Source organism: Podarcis vaucheri (assembly GCF_965113315.1).
Source record: "Podarcis vaucheri genome assembly, chromosome: 7".
Taxonomy (NCBI): domain Eukaryota; kingdom Metazoa; phylum Chordata; class Lepidosauria; order Squamata; family Lacertidae; genus Podarcis; species Podarcis vaucheri.
The window spans coordinates 7,082,204-7,100,586 of NC_138765.1; the positions used below are offsets into that span (position 1 = coordinate 7,082,204).

The window sequence follows — 18,383 nt, forward strand, 5'->3', positions numbered from 1 at the left end:
AAGGAGAAGGGGACGGCAGAGGACGAGATGGTGGGACAGTGTCACAGAAGCTACCAGCATGAGTTTGACCAAACTGCGGGAGGCAGTGGAAGACAGGAGTGCCTGGCGTGCTCTGGTCCAGGGGGTTACGAAGAGTCGGACACGACTAAACAACTAAACAACAACAACAACAAGGTTGGAGATGACACAAGACTCATCCAGACCTTTCAGAGAACTCTAATTTTCCATTTTCCTAGGAGGATAAAATCACAGAATTGTAGAGTTGGAAGGGACAAGGGGGGGGGGGTCACCTAGTCCAACTGCTTGCAATACAGGACTCTTTTGCCCAATGCCCTGAGATTCAGATGAGTCCAAACAGTTAATCTGGATTAAAAATGTTTTAGTGTAGACACACCCTTAGACATTAGCACATTCAGGATCCTTAAATTCAGCCCGGCCGGAAAAGGCAGCTTTAAGGATTATTCCTCCTCCCACCCCCATCCCACCAGCCATTTCTTATAAAGAAAGGAAGAGGCGAACGTCATTTTGTCTTGATAACTCAGAACAGCAACAAACCAACCCGGCGAGAACAAACGAGACCAAGGCCGCAGGCGTAGTTCGTTTTGGTTTTTTTTTCTTTTCTCTTTTTCTTGAATTATTTCTCAGTTTAAAAAACAAAACGAAACAAAAAAAAGCACGTTAAAAACAAGAACCCTGGGAAAATAAGATAAAAAGGAAAATAAAATGTACAATTTAATTTACTTCCCCGTTCTGAGCATCGACATCAATAATTAATTAATAATTAAAACATCCAGAAGGAAGGAAGGGGGGGAGGGGGAAAGAAAGAAAGAAAGAAGGAAGGAAAAAGGAAAGGTTTTTGGAAAATGAAACAAAACACAAGCCTGCTTGGAACATTCTCTCCTTTGGAAAAGATGTCCGTGAAGAGGCCGCCGTGTCTGGAGCGGTGGCGGGGGGCAGGCGGGCGTGAGGTATGCGCGTGGCGAGAAAAATGATGGATCAGAGCCCAAGCAATGAAAAAGTTAATACATCGGCCTTCCCCACTCTCCACATCTTTGTTGAAAGACGGATTGCGCTCTCCACCTCTCCCTTGTTCTTTCTTTTTCCTTTTTTAAACGCTGGGAAGGGGGATCTGTTTCCATCAAAGTCCAGCTTGGTCTGGCTCCTAAACCCCGGGAGACGCGACGCCCGCAGGATATTTCGGAGCCTTGTCGTTTTGGCTACAGGTTGTCGGGAACGGTCCTTCTTTATTTGGCAAAAAGGAGTGAGGGAGAGAAGGAACTGGCGGAAGGGCAGGGAGAAGGAGGGCAGGGAAGGGGCGCTGTCCGTGCTCGGCCCGTCCCAAGTGGGGGGTTTGGGTGTGCTGGGGGTGTTTCGCTTCCTCTGGTCGGGGGTTGCAGTGCGGACAGTGGCCGTGCGTCGTGGCTGGAGGGGGAGAGGGAGAATGGTCTGTGGCACATTCTCGCGGAGCGCTGGGGAAGTTGTGGGCGCAGGAGGCCCTGATGTGCCGGGAGTCTGGTGCCCGTAAAACCTGCTAGGGTTCGTGTTGCTCGGCACACAGCCTAGTCTGGAAACCTGAAAAAAACCAAGAAGGAGCAGACAGTGAAAGCCAGCCATGCTTTCCTGACTCAGCCTGCACTTCAAATCTTCTTTTTCAGTTTGTTGTCGTATTTCTAGCTGATGAGCTCCAGGTTACGTACACAGCTCTTCCCCTCTGCCTCTTACCCACACAACAACCAGTGTGTGGTAGGGGAGGCTAGGAGATAGGGTCAAATGGGGATTTGAACCCTGCTATAAAGCTAAAGGGACGCAGGTGACGCTGTGGGTTAAACCACAGAGCCTAGGACTTGCTGATCAGAAGGTCGGTGGTTCAAATCCCCGCAACAGGGTGAGCTCCCGTTGCTCGGTCCCTGCTCCTGCCAACCTAGCAGTTCAAAAGCACACTAGTGCAAGTAGATAAATAGGTACCGCTCTGGCGGGAAGGTAAACGGCATTTCCATGCACTGCTCTGGTTCGCCAGAAGCGGCTCAGTCATGCTGGCCACATGACCCAGAAGCTGTACGCCGGCTCCCTCGGCCAGTAAAGCGAGATGAGTGCCGCAACCCCAGTTGGCCACGATTGGATCTAATGGTCAGGGATTCCTTTACCTTTACCTTTATAAAGGTAAAGGACCCCTGGATGGTTACGTCCAGTCAAAGGCGGCTATGGGGTGTGGCGCTCATCTTGCTTTCAGGCTGACGGAGCCGGCGTTTGTCCACAAACAGCTTTCCAGGTCATGTGGCAAGTAGGACTAGACCGCTTCTGGCACAACAAAATGCTGTGACAGAAACCAGAGCGCACCAAAACGCTGTTTACCTTCCCGCCGCTGTGATACCTATTTAGGTACTTGCACTGGCGTGCTTTCGAACTGCTAGGTTGGCAGGAGCTGGGGCAGAGCAACGGGAGCTCACCCTGTCGAGGGGATTCGAACTGCCAACCTTCTGATCGGCAAGCCTAAGAGGCTTAGTGGTTTAGACCACAGCACCAGCCATGCCCCTTTTGAACCCCAGATTACCGAATTGGGAGACTAAACGTGTGTTTAGGGCAGCAGCAAAGCAGACACTTAATTCCCACCTAAACCGGGGGTTGTCCTATTAAGGTAGATCAAAATGATGCAAAGAAATCAGATCATTTCACGTGTTATAATCAATTTGTTTTCTCACTATTAAAACATGGTTCAGTATGGTTTTTATTTTTAATTACTTAGTGGGGAAGGGCACCATAGTTTTCCCAGTGCTTAGGGCATCTAAAGTAGAGCTGCCATATGTCCAGGATTTCCTGAACATATCAGAAATAGCGTCTCTGCAGAATTTCCGGAAATTGGGCAAACCTGGGTGTACGGCAATCAATGTCTGAAGTGTAGATTTTATGCCAAATTTCCTTTAAAATAGTTCCCAAACCTTTGTTTTTGTTGTTGTTGAGATTTTTTTTTTGGGGGGAGCTCAACAATTTCACCCCCCCAAAAAAAAACAACTTTTGTGTCCCGATTTTCACTTTTTGAAATATGGCTCTGAACCGCGGTCTCCCTCATTCTAGTCTGACACTCCGGCCAATATCCCATGTTGAATGAGTGACCCAGAATCTGCCCAGAGAACCAGTTCTACGCTCACAAGGAACTCCCAGAATCTTTCATGCCGCTTGCAGGCAGAGAAACTGGGGCAACAATTTCACAGGATTTCTCCAGGGAAAAGAGAACTTCTCCAACAGTTTCCTGGGTGGCTTGTTGCTCAGCATCAGCAGCGGTTGCAGCAGCCCAGATTTGTTTGTTTCTCCTAAAAGGTTTAGCTTTTGTTAGTTTCCTCCTTTTCGTTTCACAGCAGCTATGTTGGCCCCCTGGCCTGCATTTTGCACACATACACCCCGAATGCCCCTTTGCACCATTCCAGGGTATTGCGGGGAGCGGGAATTGCAGCCGCCACAACAACAACAAAAGAATAATTTAAAATGGTGGGTACTATTTAGAGAAATTTAGCAGAGAGGAGAGGAAAAGGGATCTCGGGGTGTGTGTATGGAATATCTCCTGCAAAATATTAGCTCAGCACTATCGGCTGAAGTCCCTTCTCCCCCGCCCCACAAATGAGCCAGCCAGATGCTTGAGGCGCATCTCCCAAAATGCCCCAATCACAAAGCCTCAGTGAGAAATTCCCAGCAGTGGTTTGAAACAGGGCCGGCCCACCCATGAGGCAAGGTGAGGTAACCGCCTGGGGTGGCAGGATCCACGGGGACAGCAGATCCCGATGTAGATCTTTATCCCCACCCCCTTGTTCCTGTTATAGATCTTCACTCACACCCTTCTAACCTGGTGGGGACTAGGCGCCTTTTTGTGGTTTGCCTCAGGTGCCAAAATGTCTTGGGCCACTGTTATGTACTGAGTTGAATAGGATCCAAAAGGCAGCAGTCTGATTGGTCCTAGAATAATAGGATCCAAAATGCAGCAGTCTGATTGGTCCTAGAACAATAGGATCCAGAATGCAGCAGTCTGATTGGTCCGCAGGAGCCACCCAATCCAGCTCCAGGTGGAAGTGAATCCGCAACCTGATTGGCCTACAGGAGAATCCCGGAATTAGCCAATCACGTGGGGCCCATTGTGTAAATAATGTATATAAAGCAGACATTCTGGGGGGAACTTCCATTCCTCCTCACCACTATGAGCTGAATAAGGAGCATGAAATCCACTCTCGACTCTGAGTATATTTCAGCCACTCAACGGGGGGGGTGGGACACCCAGAGCCAGCGCCTGTGTGAGTGGGTCCTGTCAGCTGCCCAAGGGTGCAGAGCACGGATGCCACGCTTGGCTTCAACGAGCACCCATCATGCTACCGTATTTTTTGCTCTATAAGACGCACCCGACCATAAGACGCACCTAGTTCTAGAGGAGGAGAACAAGAAAAAAAATGTTCTGTCCGTCTCTGCTCAGCGCCTCTCCGAAGAAGCGAAGCCAGGAGAGCAAGAGAGATCGGTGCGCACCGATCCCTCTTGCTCTCCTGGCTTCAGCGAAAGCTGCGCAGGAGGGGGAAAGTGCGTCTTATAGAGCGAAAAATACGGTACTTCTGTTTCCTGGAGAACGAGGCCAGATGAACCCACCAGCTACCGCAAACTCCCATGAGATACTCACTTCCCCATCTTGTGTTGCCAGCGGGTTCAGGGCTTTACATGTAGTGCCATTGCCCCTCCATGCCCATTGCCATTCCCATTGGTCCTGGAAACAGAGGACAAAACAGAGTTTGTAAGTGTCCCAGCACCCCACTTCTATTTCACACAGGGTTGTAGCCAACTGAGTTTGTAGCCAACTAAGTAGACCCATTGAAATAACCGACTTAAATTAGGCTGCATTCACACAGCGGTTTAGGACGTTTCCCTAACTGTTGATTGCCAAGTTGTATTTGAGCTTTTCACACAACGTCAAAGCCGCTGCCGGAAATGGCGCTGTGGGCTAAAGCCTCAACACCTAGGGCTTGCCGATCGAAAGGTCGGCGGTTCGAATCCCGCGGCGGGGTGCGCTCCCGCTGCTCGGTCCCAGCGCCTGCCCACCTAGCAGTTCGAAAGCACCCCCGGGGGGCAAGTAGATAAATAGGTACCGCTTACCAGCGGGAAGGTAAACGGCGTTCCGTGTGCGGCTCTGGCTCGCCAGAGCAGCGATGTCACGCTGGCCACGTGACCCGGAAGTGTCCCCGGACAGCGCTGGCCCCCGGCCAATAGATGTGAGATGGGCGCACAAACCCCACAGTCTGTCAAGACTGGCCCGTTCGGGCAGGGGTACCTTTACCTTTACCTTTATACTGCAAATTTAGCTCCTCTTTTTCTTGTTGTTTGCAAACAGAAACGAGTGCGAAACTTGGGCTACATTCCGCTGTGTTTCCGGAAGTGTCGTTTATGTCATGTCAACACTCAAATATAATGCAGAAATTCACAGTTAGGGAAACATCGGGGGAAACAGAATAAACTACTGTGTGAATGCATTACTTAAAATGCATTACTTTCAAGGACTATACTTTGAGTAGAACTTGCACTGGAACTTGCACCCATTTATCAGGGCTAGGGGTGAATGAATCTGTCCCTTTCGGTTTCCCTCAGATTCTCATTTTCCAGCCTTAAGCTCAGTTCTCCAAATTTCTGTTAATGGTTTGTAAACCATTATTATTTCTAAAGTCCTCACAAAAAATTGTCAGCATTTTAGCGCAAATGTCTCTAAATGTGCACGTTTGTAGGCAATTTTGCCTGGAATGCACACTTTTGCAAGCAATATAAGACCCTTCATATGTCGTCTTTATCCGATGCAACGAATTTTTCTGCACACTTTCCCTGAATGCACGCATTCTCTGGTTGGAGAAGTGTGTCACAATATTCAGAGAAGTGCGAATTTCGAAGAATGCCTGCAATTCGGTTTCCCATATTGATTCAGAAAGTGTGGCTGACATAAAAAGGTAAAGGTAAAGGGACCCCTGGCCATTAGGTCCAGTCGTGGCCGACTCTGGGGTTGCGGCACTCATCTCACTTAATTGGCCGAGGGAGCCGGTGTACAGCTTCTGGGTCATATGGTCAGCATGACTAAGCCGCTTTTGGCGAACCAGAGCAGTGCACGGAAACACCGTTTACTTTTCCGCTGGAGTAGTACCTATTTATCTACTTGCACTGTGACGTGCTTTTGAACTGCTAGGTGGGCATGAGCAGGGACCGAGCAACGGGAGCTCACCCCGTCACGGGGATTCGAACTGCCGATCTTCTGATCGGCAAGTCCTAGGCTCTGTGGTTTAACCCACAGCGCCACCCGTGTCCCGTGACTGACATAGGCCCACGTTAAAAATCTGAACTGAAGCGGACTGAAGCCCTGGAAGCTCAGGTGTTGGAATCAGAGCCTGCTATAGTACTGAGAGGTCCCTCGGCTAAGTCTGGTGGCAGAGGTAAGCGATGGGCAGATCTGTCAATTTCAGTTTCTCCAGCCTTCGGTTAAGCTCTACCCTTTTCCACATCCGTTTGTGAGATTTTTAAAGTCCTCTCCTCTTGGAAACTTGCCAGCCTTTTAGCGCTGAGAAACTGAGCACATAGATGTGAAGCTGAGGAACCAAAATTGACAGATCTGCCAATCCCTCTGATCTCATAATCCCACTGTGCCCTCTCTGCTTCCCTTGTTGCCTTGAGTTCAGTCGCCACTTACCTGGGGGGCGAATCGTCATATGCTGCTGCCCATCCATGACGTAGCCTCCCATTGGCTGCCCATCAGGGCTGTACGGTGCCCCTTGACCTGATTGGACGAAAGGAACATCATCTCAAAAACGCACTCGCTTTCATGACCCATCAAGGATTTGTGCGAAAATCCGTTGGGAACTTTCTTAAAAGCCCTCATAGATTCTGCACCTGCTGACGCAAGGGACTGCGCATTCTAAATGCCATCAATAAATTCCATACCAACTGCAAAGTCCTCCCTATTTCATCTTTTAGGTAATATAACAGGGCTTTTAGTTTAGGGTTTCTAAGTATCTGATAATCCTGTCAACTGCTGATTCATTGCTATAATAATAATAATAATAATAATAATAATAATAATAATAATAATAATTTATTATTTATACCCCGCCCATCTGGCTGGGCTTCTCCAGCCAATCTCGGCGGCTTCCAACAAAATATTAAAATACAGTAATGCATCAAACATTAAAAGCTTCCCTAAACAGGGCTGCCTTCAGATGTCTTCTAAAAGTCTGGTAGTTGTTCTTTTTGACATCTGATGGGAGGGCGTTCCACAGGGCGGGCGCCACCACTGAGAAGGCCCTCTGCCTGGTTCCCTGTAACTTGGCTTCTCGCAGTGAGTAATATCATACCCATTGGGTAGAAGATCAGGTTGATAAAGGCTTACATCTTAGTCCCAGTTAGAGCAGAGAGGGTGTCATGGGACTGGTTTGAAGCGGTGGGAGGAACCAGCTGGGGAACCCCCATGGGAAGAAGGCTCAGAGCCAGGGGATTGGTGGTGGGACATTGATGAGTGGTTGGAGGGAGAAGACTAGGAAGAGGAGGTGTCCGAAGCTGAAGAGGCAACAGGGCTTAATGAGCAGGGAGAGTCTGTGGCAGAGAGCAGTCCAGAATCAGAGACAGAAGCTGAATCAAGCGAGTGGGAGGCGGGAGGCAGAGAGGCAGAGATGAGTCTGGTTGGTAAAGAGTCACTGGGGACCCCCGCTCCTGGAATCAGAAGAGGCATGAAAGGGGTGGAAGAGAGGTTGGCTGCAAGCAGGCAGCGTCTCAGATTGCTTGGGAAAAGCCCTGGAGAGGAGGTGATTTAGACAGCTGTGGGCGTTGGGATACTGCCGGGGAGGCAGGGGCATCAGGCAGGCCCCCAGCTGACTCCAGCCACCGGCCAGCAGCCGGTCTCCCTTGGAATAGCATCAATCAGCAACATGAGCCGCAGATATGTTTAGAGCCCCATGCACGCCCAATCAGCAGAGTGTGTAAATCTTCTCACAGCAGAAGAGGCGGACAGAGAAATGTGTAAGCATAATGTACAGCATAGTTCAGGAACAGAGGAAAACATGTCTGCTTCCCTTCGTCTCCAGCAAAAACAGCAGTAACACAAAAGCTATATACAAAAGGAAGTTCCCAGCAGACTGCTGGAAGTAAACAGGCATGTGACGCACAGCAGTCATGCCTGTACCCTTTTAAGGTGGAACGAAACTACAGTATTTTTCGCTCTATAAGACACACCAGACCACAAGACGCACCTAGTTTTTGGAGGAGGAAAACAAGAAAAAAAATATTCTGAATCCCAGAAGCCAGAACAGCAAGAGGGATCCCTGCGCAGTGAAAGCAGCAATCCCTCTTGCTGTTCTGGCTACAGCGATAGCTGCGCAGTCTGCATTCGCTCCATAAGACGCACACACATTTCCCCTTACTTTTTAGGAGGGAAAAAGTGAGCCTTATAGAGCAAAAAATACGGTATATCCTAACAGTAGGGAGATGGGGACTTTCAGCCTCAGCAACTGATTTCCACGGAATAAGACCACTGGGAATGAACTGCAACTTTGAACGGTGTGGTTACTGACTGGCATGCTCCTGTGACAGAGGGGGAACCTGCAGCTGCCCAGATGTTGCTGCACCACCCCTAGCCTTTGGCGTTGCTAGCTGGGACTGGTGGGAACAGTCGTTCGAAACATCTGGAGGGCCCCACATTGGAGGAGTTAAGCAAGTGCAGCCCCAGCATCCTGGATCACACAACCCAACAACCAAAAAACCCCACTTGCCCTCTCCCAGACGGAACCCCATACCTGTGCGATTTGATTGATCGATCATCGGTTGAACTATGCGCCGCCTGGCATTAATAAACCTGCAAGAGACAGAAGAAGCAGTGGAGGAGTCAGGCACCGACTGATAATAGGGTCAGAGTTTGGTCTGGGATTATGCTGCCTCTCTCCAAAACGCCGCTTGCTTATTGGCAGCCCAACTCTGGGTCACAGAGCCACACTGAGAGCTTAGGAAGTTGCATTGCACAGTGTCAGACCCTTGGTCCTTCTGGCACAGTACTGGAGGCGGTTGGAGGATGGATGGCGGCTAATGGATTGAGGTTGAATCCTGACAAGACAGAAGTACTGTTCTTGGGGGACAGGGGGCGGGCTGGTGTGGAGGACTCCCTGGTCCTGAATAGGGTAACTGTGCCCCTGAAGGACCAGGTGCGCAGCCTGGGAGTCATTCTGGACTCACAGCTCTCCATGGAGGCACAGGTCAATTCTGTGTCCCGGGCAGCTGTCTACCAGCTCCATCTGGTACGCAGGATGAGACCCTCCCTGCCCGCAGACTGTCTCACCAGAGTGGTGCATGCTCTAGTTATCTCCCGCTTGGACTACTGCAACGTGCTCTACGCGGGGCTACCTTTGAAGGTGACTCGGAAACTACAACTAATCCAGAATGCGGCAGCTAGACTGGTGACTGGGAGCAGCCGCTGAGACCATATAACACCGGTCTTGAAAGACCTGCATTGGCTCCCAGTACGTTTCCGAGCACAATTCAAAGTGCTGGTGTTGACCTTTAAAGCCCTAAACGGCCTCTGTCCAGTATATCAGAAGGAGCGTCTCCACCCCCATCGTTCTTCCCGGACGCTGAGGTCCAGCTCCGAGGGCCTTCTGGCGGTTGCATCACTGCGAGAAGCAAAGCTACAGGGAACCAGGCAGAGGGCCTTTTCGGTAGTGGTGCCCGCCCTGTGGAACGCCCTCCCATCAGATGTCAAAGCGGTAAACAACTACCTGACATTCAGAAGACATCTTAAGGCAGCCTCGGTCAGGGAATTTTTTTATGTGTGACATTTTAATGTATATTTAATCTTCGTTGGAAGCCATCCAGAGTGGCTGGGGAAACCCAGCCAGATGGGCAGGGTACAAATAAAAATTATTATTATTATTGTTATTATTATTATTATTATATGTGCTGGTCTTCAGCTGGTGAGTCAGGACCTTCTAGTAGGTCACGGCCTGCTCCAAGGCGGGCTGCAGCAGGAGCGTTACCACCGTGCAAATGGAAGGCACCTGTTTGGGGAAGTCTGACCAACACCAATTGGAAATGTTTCTCTGGGGTTTCGGATAAGGGAACCCTAGCTGGCGGTGTCAAAAATTGAACTAGAAGCCTTCTGTATTCAAAGCAGGTGCTCTCCCTCCGAGCCACAGTCCTGCTGCAATAATACCAGCACTCTGCCTCCAGCAGGGGACAGTCGGAGAGCTTTGGCTACACGTTTGCAAAGCATGGAGGCAATGGCAACCCCTGATGCCTGGTTCCCAAAATCAGGCACCCCTAGTAGACAGAAGTTCTATTTAGCCAAATGATGCTCTGGAACAGCAGTTTCCCCAAACAAATTGGGAGTTACCTTGGGAGAAAATGTTAAAAAAAATAATCTTTATAGCCAATTACATGTCATCGATTTTAAATTCAGACCGAAAAACAACCTGTTTCTAAGCAGGGTGAGCATGAGTGCAAGACTGTCTTCCTTCCTGGCCAAAGGTCCACCTTGCCCAACGTTCTGGTCCGGCCACATGACTCAGGAAAGTTCACATGCAAGGGATGAAACGATGGGCTCTCTCCCCCTGTTATCTGGCCCTGGCGCCTGAGATTCAAGCTGATATAGAGGATATATCTTCTATGGGTATATCTAACTGAGTTGCTGAGGCCAGCTCCCCTTTTTGTGGCACTGAGTTCCATGTGCTAAATTAATCATCGTATTAAAAAACACTTGACCCTCCTGTCGTTGGGTGAGCCTAAGTTTGAGTTGCTGGAATCACAAGTGGAGAGAGATCACTGTAACACTTCGGTCCTTTTTGATGGATTCCCATTGCAGCATCTGAGCGGCCACAGTAAGAAGAGGATAATGAACTAGAAGGGCCATTGGCCTGATCCAGGAAGCCCTCCTTCTGTCCTTAAAATGGCTTAACAACATATTTTCAAACATATTATTAATTAGTTTAAAGCCTTTATCATGTGCACCCACTACATCAGGGGTGTCCAAACTTTTTCCAAAGAGGGCCAGATTTGATGAAGTGAACATGCATAAGGGCTGACCAAAGGGCCGGACGACCAAGGTTGTTGAGCTTTTTTTCGGATTGAAGTTGTTGAGCTTTTTTTAAAACTGCCAAAGGGCTGAATGCATCCAGGGTCCTACTCAAATTACAGCCATTGAAATGACTGATCATTACAGTGGTACCTCTGGTTGTGAACAGGATCCATTCCAGAGGCCTGTTTGCAACATGAAAAGAGCGCAACCCGCAGCAGCATTGCGGGTTGCGATTCGCCGCTTCTGCGCATGCGCGTGACATCATTTTGCGCATCTGCGCATGCGCAAGTGGCGAAACCCGGAAGTACTTCCGGGTTGCTGCGGGATGTATCCTGAAAAAACATAACATGAGGTATGACTGTACTCACTTAGGTTCATAATTTTTAAATATGTCTACCACAAGCAGAAGAGGGACACTGGTGGCACTGTGGGTTAAACCACAGAGCCTAGGAATTGCCGAATCAGAAGGTCGGCAGTTCGAATCCCTGCGACGGGGTGAGCTCCCGTTGCTTGGTCCCAGCTCCTGCCAACCTAGCAGGAAAGCACGTCAAAGTGCAAGTAGATAAATAGGTACTGCTCTGGCAGGAAGGTAAACAGTGTTTCCGTGCGCTACTCTGGTTCGCCAGAAGCGGCTTAGTAATGCTGGCCACATGACCCAGAAGCTGTACGCCAGCTCCCTCGGCCAATAAAGCGAGATGAGCGCTGCAACCCCAGAGTCGGCCACGACTGGACCTAATGGTCAGGGGTCCCTTTACCTTTACCTTACCGCGAACAGAACCTAGTTGGCTGCAACCCACATCAGTGAAGAGAACCTCTGGACTGGGTGAAGAAATGGATCTAAAGGAGCTAAATTCCCCTCTGCCCCAGCGTTGAGATCCTTACCAGTTATTGACTTGCAAGATGGTCAGTCCCGTATCCTGAGCTAGCTGCTTCTTCTGTTCTTCCGAGGGATAGGGGTGCTGTTCAGGGGAAGAGAAGAGAAGAGAAGTTGGGGAGGGTGTTAGCGAAGCTGGCCCGATATTATCTGAAGGGTTTCGCGGAAGGCTTCTTAAACCACATTTGAGCTTGGCCCCCGTTCATAGCGATTACCCCATGTTAGCATCACAACCTTAGCCCCCAGCATAATTCAAGCACTGAACTATCCAGAGTGCTTTATAGACTTTGATGTGGACCAGAGCCTTATGGCCAAAGATTTAGCTAGGGTTGACATACGACTGGAATTCCCTGAATGTAGCTGGTATTCAGCCCTTGTAAACAGCGTCTGGGCAGAAATCTCTGAAATATCCGGGGAAATCCGGACTTATGGCAGCCCATGACGGAAGTGTCGATTTTGGCAAACTTCATTAAAAATAACTCAAAAGCTCGGGGGTTTTTTTTGAAGAAGAAACTCCTGGCCACATGCATTCCCTTCTCTCTGCTAAACCGTGGCCCAGTTTACTGTATTTTTTGCTCTGTAAGACTCACTTTTTCCCTCCTAAAAAGTAAGGGGAAATGTTCGCACATCTTATGGAGCGAATGCAGGCTGTGCAGCTATCCCAGAAGCCAGAACAGCAAGAGGGATTGCTGCTTTCACTGCACAGCGATCCCTCTTGCTGTTCTGGCTTCTGAGATTCAGAATATTTTTTTTCTTGTTTTCCTCCTCCAAAAACTAGGTGCGTCTCGTGGTCTGTTGCGTCTTATAGAGCGAAAAATACGGTATATGATGAGCAGAAATCTAGTGGCAAAGCTTTTTCGTGGACTGCACCACCTGAGGCTACAGGGGTGAGGGGTGGTCTGGAGTATTTGAATACTGGACCACAGGTAAAATTCCACGCAGGACCGGGATGTTTACCAAGTGGCTACGCACAGCAGTGGGCCTCAACGAGGACAACAGGGGCGCCCTGAGCATCCCCTACTGGGCCTGGCCCAGGCTTCCCCAACCGGTGCCCTTTAGGTGTCATTGAACCTCCACTTCCACCATCCTTGGCCTTGCTGTCTGAGGCTGACGGGAAAGCAGAGTTCCACAGAAGCTGGGTTGAAAAAGCCTGGTCTATTTTAACTTCCTGAAAAGGATATATCAAGAAGTCTGTATTAGACTTCTCTCTGGAGAAAACGCCAGAGAAACGCAAGAAAACTTGGATGCAATTATCTAAGACGCATGTCGAAAAAGAAACATAAAAGAACTAAATAATACAGACTTCTAACAGATTTACAGTCGTCAAAAAACTGAGCTGAAGAAGGCGTGTACTCCGAAACAGGGCCCTGTCGTACTTACACGTTGTGTTTAAATTTACTATTAGCTTCAAACTGTTATTCTTAGCAGAATACACACGTTTTTCATTTCTACTCTTGAGTAGGAATTATTCCTTATATTGAAACTTTTGGCCAGAGTTCTTGATATATCCTTTTCAGTGCTATTTTAACTTCCGACAGAGCCCTGGCATGATACTGAAATGGAGGCATTTTGTGGGAAATAGACCCAGCTCAAATAATTTTTTAAATTTTATTTTAAAGAGGACCCACCGTAGGCATCAGCAGTAAGCCCTGCCAGGACACAGGGGCCCTAGCAACTGATTAATGCTCCCATGTGCTAACGCCAGCCCCACCCGCAGAAGTGTTTTGTTGTTTTTTAAGTGGGGGGAGTGTACCAGGGGAATGTGAGACTGAGTCCTTCTTGAAGACCTGGTTTTCTACATGCGGGGAGATATGCTGGACCCTAAAGAAGGCTGATCGCCGAAGAATGGATGCTTTTGAATTCTGGTGCTGGAGGAGACTCTTGAGAGTCCCATGGGCTGCAAGAAGATCAAACCTCTCCATTCTGAAGGAAACCAGCCCTGAGTGCTCACTGGAAGGACAGATCCTGAAGCTGAGGCTCCAAGACTTTGGCCACCTGAGGAGAAGAGAAGACTCCCTGGAAAAGTCCCTGATGTTGGGAAAGATGGAGGGCACAAGGAGAAGGGGACGACAGAGGGCGAGATGGTGGGACAGTGTTCTCGAAGCTACTGCGGGAGGCAGTGGAAGACAGGAGTGCCTGGCGTGCTCTGGTCCAGGGGGTCACGAAGAGTCGGACATGACTAAACGATTAAACAACAACAACATGCTGCGTCTCTTCCCACCCCCAAGTGTGGAGTATCCAAACAAGCATGCAACCCCACCAGCACCCTCAAGAAGAGGTCTAGGGAAAAAGCTTCGCTGCTCAATTTTGCCAGCCCCGCAATGTCACAATCTTTGCTTTCTTTTCAGGCTCCTTTCTTTGGCCCCTGACTCTTTGCCTTATGTTCCCAACAAATATGGGAACAGATTCCGGTCCCCCGCTTTGGGGATCGCCTTCCTTTTCCATGCCCGTCAGAAAACCACGTCCCTTTCTTTTCCCCAATTCCCAGGCAGATGTTCCAAGACATGAAAGTTCCCCTGTACCCGGTATCGGGGGACTTGGCAACTGTCCACCCCCTCCCCCCTCCTGCCCTCCGCCTGCTCCAGCCTTTTAGCTGTCACTCCAAATGATGGATGAGTTGGGTCTTTGCCCACGAGTCGCAACCGGGCCTCCGTAGGGGCCCCGGCTCTGACAGCCAGGTGACAGATGACCGAAGGTCACCCAGGTCACACCCAGAATGGGGCAATGGCTATGGAGGCAACTGTGAAGGCTCTCTCAGGTTTTGAAACACAAGGTCACTACTTTGGGGCTTTCTTCTGGAGCATCGTGGAGATCAGAACTTCCACAGATGCTCCCAGTTTCCCTATTTACCAGGAGAGGATGGACTGTCTGATAATTCACGGTTCCTCCTTTCCTGTTTTTGGGACGCGGGTGGTGCTGTGGGTTAAACCACTGAGCCTAGGACTTGCTGATCAGAAGGTCGGCGGTTCGAATCCCCACAACGGGGTGAACTCGCAACGGGGACATCCCATTCTTTTTCCCCACGAGAGAATGGCAGACATTTTGGGTGCCATGATCTCGTGAGATTTCGCACCACATTTTTCCTTGGGAGAGGGGAGATAGATAGATAGATAATTTATTATGGTCGGAGAGCAGCTTATAAAACACACTTGGGGGTACAATCCCAGAGTGAAAACAAACATTTAAAACAATGTACAACAATAAATTTAAAATTTATAAATGCAATAAGCGTATAGACACTTAAACTTTAAGATAGGCTTCTGGTACCCATAAGGCTATTTCCCCCTTAACCTCACAAATTCCCCCTAACCTTTGGGTCTCATTCTTTCAATCTTTGTACGTGGACGCTGAACCTCTGTTACGGAATTATAATATAGAACAACTCGCTAAATGGCCGCCAGTTTCAGTAACTGAAGTGAAATCATATCACAATCTCACATAGCACCAGAAAATGCACATTTTAGGCCACCATGCCCCAAAGAAACACTTTTTTAAAAATTTCAGGGGGAAATCACAGCACAAAATTGTGTGAGATCACAGCGCCCAACATGGCCGCCGTTCTCTCGCAGGAAAAAACAGGAAGATGGCGGCCAAGAAGATGACGCCACGGTTTTCACCTTGGCGTTGGAGGGCATGTAAAGATCAGCAGTTAAGAACTGCCCTGAGATCTTTTAATGAAGGGCAGTATATAAATCTAATTAATAAAAATAAAGTAAATGAAAGAACTTGGTAGGACCACCACTATCAGAAGCTCTGTGTGTGAGAGACGCAGGAGAGGGCATTCTCTGGCGCAACTCCTAGGTTGTGCACTGTTATAGTGTATTTCTCTACTCTGGGCCTTGGTGTGTGTGTATGTGTGTGTGTGTGTGTGTGTGTGTATATATATATATATATATATATATATATATATATATATATATGCAGGTTTTGGTGTCTTCGGGTGACACCCGAAGACACCAAAACCTGCATTCCTGTACCCGTGAAAATCTACGAAAGCATATATATATATATATATATATATATATATATATATATATATATGCAGGTTTTGGTGTCTTCGGGTGTCTTCCCGTGTAAGAGTCGGGGTGTCTGGGCGACGTTTCGACGAGGTCTCACTCGTCATCTTCAGGCTGGTGCTTTCGGCTTCTTGTTCCAGTAACAAGAAGCCGAAAGCACCAGCCTGAGCTCTGTTCCAGTAACAAGAAGCCGAAAGCACCAGCCTGAAGATGACGAGTGAGACCTCGTCGAAACATCGCCCAGACACCCCGACTCTTACACGGGAAGACACCCGAAGACACCAAAACCTGCATTCCTGTACCCGTGAAAATCTACGAAAGCATATATATATATATATATATATATATGCAGGTTTTGGTGTCTTCGGGGTGTCTGGGCGACGTTTCGACGAGGTCTCACTCGTCATCTTCAGGCTGGTGCTTTCGGCTTCTTGTTCCAGTAACAAGAAGCCGAAAGCACCAGCCTGAGCTCTGTTCCAGTAACAAGAAGCCGAAAGCACCAGCCTGAAGATGACGAGTGAGACCTCGTCGAAACGTCGCACAGACACCCCGACTCTTACACGGGAAGACACCCGAAGACACCAAAACCTGCATTCCTATACCCGTGAAAATCTACGAAAGCATATATATATATATATATATAAGGATCCGTACTATTATATTGACTGTAAGCTGGTTCAACTACAGTGCTATCTCTGGTTGCAAATGGGATCCATTCCGGAGGCCCGTTGACAACCTAAAAGGATCGCAACTCGCGTCTACACATGCGTGGATCGCGATTCGCCACTTCTGCGCATGCACGTGATGTCGTTTTGTGCGTCTGCGCATGTGCGAATGGCGAAACCCAAAAGTAACCCTTTCCGGTACTTCCGGGTCACTGCGGGACGCGGGTCGCCTGAAAATGCTCAACCTTAAAAGCAAACGTAACATGAGGTATGGCTGTATTTTTAAATAGTACTTTAAACAATTGTAACCTGTTTGGGACTTTATGGTGAAGATGAGGCAAAATCATCATCATCCCATAACCTCCAACATTTCTCTGACAAAAATAGGGACGTCCCATTCCATAATGATAATTTTACTATGTCTACCCCACACATCTTAATGGGTTTTTCCCAGTCGCTGTGGGCAGCTTCCAACATATATAAAAACAGAATAAAACGTTAAACGTTTTAAAAATGTACAAGACTGGCTTCAGACGGCTTGGGGGGGGGGTCGGATAACCCCATACCCTCCAACATTTTTCCAATGAAAATAGGGGCATCCTAAGGAAAAATGGGATCAAATCAGAAACCAGGATGGCTTCTCTAAATCAGAGACGTCCCTGGAAAACAGGGACACTTGAAGGGTCCATCGTTCCTCTTTTACATTTGGACCCACTCTGATTTGGTCCTGACCCTGCCCAGCCCTGGTGTCCTCAAGCTGAAAAAGGCTCCCTGACCCAGGTGTAGTGGTTACAGCGTCAGATTAGGAGTTTGGAGGTCAGGCTTCAAGCCCGTACAGTGGTACCTCAGGTTACATACACTTCAGGTTACATACGCTTCAGGTTACAGACTCCGCTAACCCAGAAATAGTGCTTCAGGTTAAAAACTTTGCTTCAGGATGAGAACAGAAATCGCATGGCAGCAGCAGGAGGCCCCATTAGCTAAAGTGGTGCTTCAGGTTAAGAACAGTTTCAGGTTAAGTACGGACCTCCGGAACGAATTAAGTACTTAACCCGAGGTACCATTGTATTCTGTTCAGAGGGTCACCTTGGGCCAGTCACTATCTCACAGGTTGTGAGGATAAAGTGTGTGTTTGTGAGCCACATATGCTTCCACTCCTTGGGGCAAGGTTGGGCTTAAAATCTAAGCAGCAAATACGAAAACGAACTAGATAGCGCATGGTGAGGAAGACAAGGCGTCCCCCTGCCCCAATTCCAATTTGCTTGCTCCCTAGCCCACTAGAGCCAGGCTGGGCCCAGCTTAGCCATAGCCGCTTAGCCTTGGAAGCCCCCCCTCCCACCTCGCTCCCTGCCAATGCGTTCAGGGTAATTGGCTAGAATTGATTACCCTTCACCAGCCTCTAATAGCTTTATAGCTCCTTCAATTAGCCACTAATTGGCCAGCGCTCATTAACTCGCCTTTGTTTAACTAACCAGGGAGAGGCCCTGCCTAATTGCCTGGCAGCTTGGTGGCGAGCGAGGAGGAGAAGGGAAGGGAAGGGAGCATGGGTGGCGGGCATGGAAAGATGCCCACTGTTAGCTAGCAAGCCGCTCGCTTGCCAGTTCAAAAGGGGTCGCAAGCCGGGAGCCAGCAATTCCCCCAACTCAGCCTGCGTTGGCAGAAAATGGCACCGTGGGCAGAAATGATCAGCGGCATGGCTGAAACATCGTCCTTTATTAAGGCCAGCTTTGGGCCCATTCTAATAACGGGTGGTCCGCATGCCTTGTTGTTGAAGA

General features: G+C 48.9%; 1 protein-coding gene across 1 annotated transcript in view; it reads right to left on the bottom strand.

The window, feature by feature from the left end:
• Nucleotides 1–593: 593 nt before the first annotated feature.
• MEIS3 (Meis homeobox 3) overlaps nt 594–18,383 on the bottom strand; it is an 81,549-nt gene continuing 63,759 nt past the window's right edge. The window contains exons 9-13 of the mRNA XM_082231272.1: nt 11,936–12,012; nt 8,787–8,845; nt 6,692–6,778; nt 4,652–4,735; nt 594–1,572 (exon numbers count right to left, since the gene is read on the bottom strand). Coding sequence (XP_082087398.1) covers nt 4,686–4,735; nt 6,692–6,778; nt 8,787–8,845; nt 11,936–12,012 — 273 coding nt within the window. The 3' untranslated portion in view covers nt 594–1,572; nt 4,652–4,685. The remainder of the gene's footprint in view (nt 1,573–4,651; nt 4,736–6,691; nt 6,779–8,786; nt 8,846–11,935; nt 12,013–18,383) is intronic.